Source organism: Monopterus albus, unplaced genomic scaffold (genome assembly GCF_001952655.1).
Source record: "Monopterus albus unplaced genomic scaffold, M_albus_1.0 scaffold10418.1, whole genome shotgun sequence".
In the NCBI taxonomy this organism is placed as follows: Eukaryota; Metazoa; Chordata; class Actinopteri; order Synbranchiformes; family Synbranchidae; genus Monopterus; species Monopterus albus.
Window position 1 is genome coordinate 1 of NW_018138261.1, and position 418 is coordinate 418.

The 418-nt window shown below is 55.5% G+C and overlaps 1 protein-coding gene across 1 annotated transcript; it reads left to right on the plus strand.

The window, feature by feature from the left end:
* Positions 1-3: 3 nt before the first annotated feature.
* On the plus strand, positions 4-414 carry LOC109954426 (heparan sulfate glucosamine 3-O-sulfotransferase 3B1-like; the record flags this gene model as incomplete). The annotated part of the gene is made up of 1 exon (XM_020589757.1): positions 4-414. A coding segment is annotated over one exon (411 nt), but the record flags the coding sequence as incomplete, so codon positions are not given.
* Positions 415-418: the final 4 nt, after the last annotated feature.

A 418-nucleotide genomic window follows, 5' to 3' on the forward strand; every position in this document is an offset into this window, starting at 1 on the left:
CTGGAGGGCCAGATCACCATGGAGAAAACCCCCAGCTACTTTGTGACCAGTAAGGCTCCCGCTAGGATCTCGGCCATGTCCCGGGACACCAAGCTGATCGTGGTAGTGAGGGACCCCGTCACCAGAGCTATCTCAGACTACACACAGACACTGTCTAAGAAGCCTGACATTCCCTCTTTCGAGAGCCTCACCTTCAAAAACAGGACTACGGGGCTCATTGACACCTCATGGAGCGCCATCCAGATTGGCATCTACGCCAAGCACCTGGACAACTGGCTGCAGTACTTCCAGATGGACCAGATCCTGTTTGTGAGCGGTGAGCGTCTGATCAGCGACCCGGCCGGAGAGCTGGGCCGTGTGCAGGACTTCCTGGGGCTCAAGAGGATCATCACAGACAAACACTTTTACTTCAACCAGA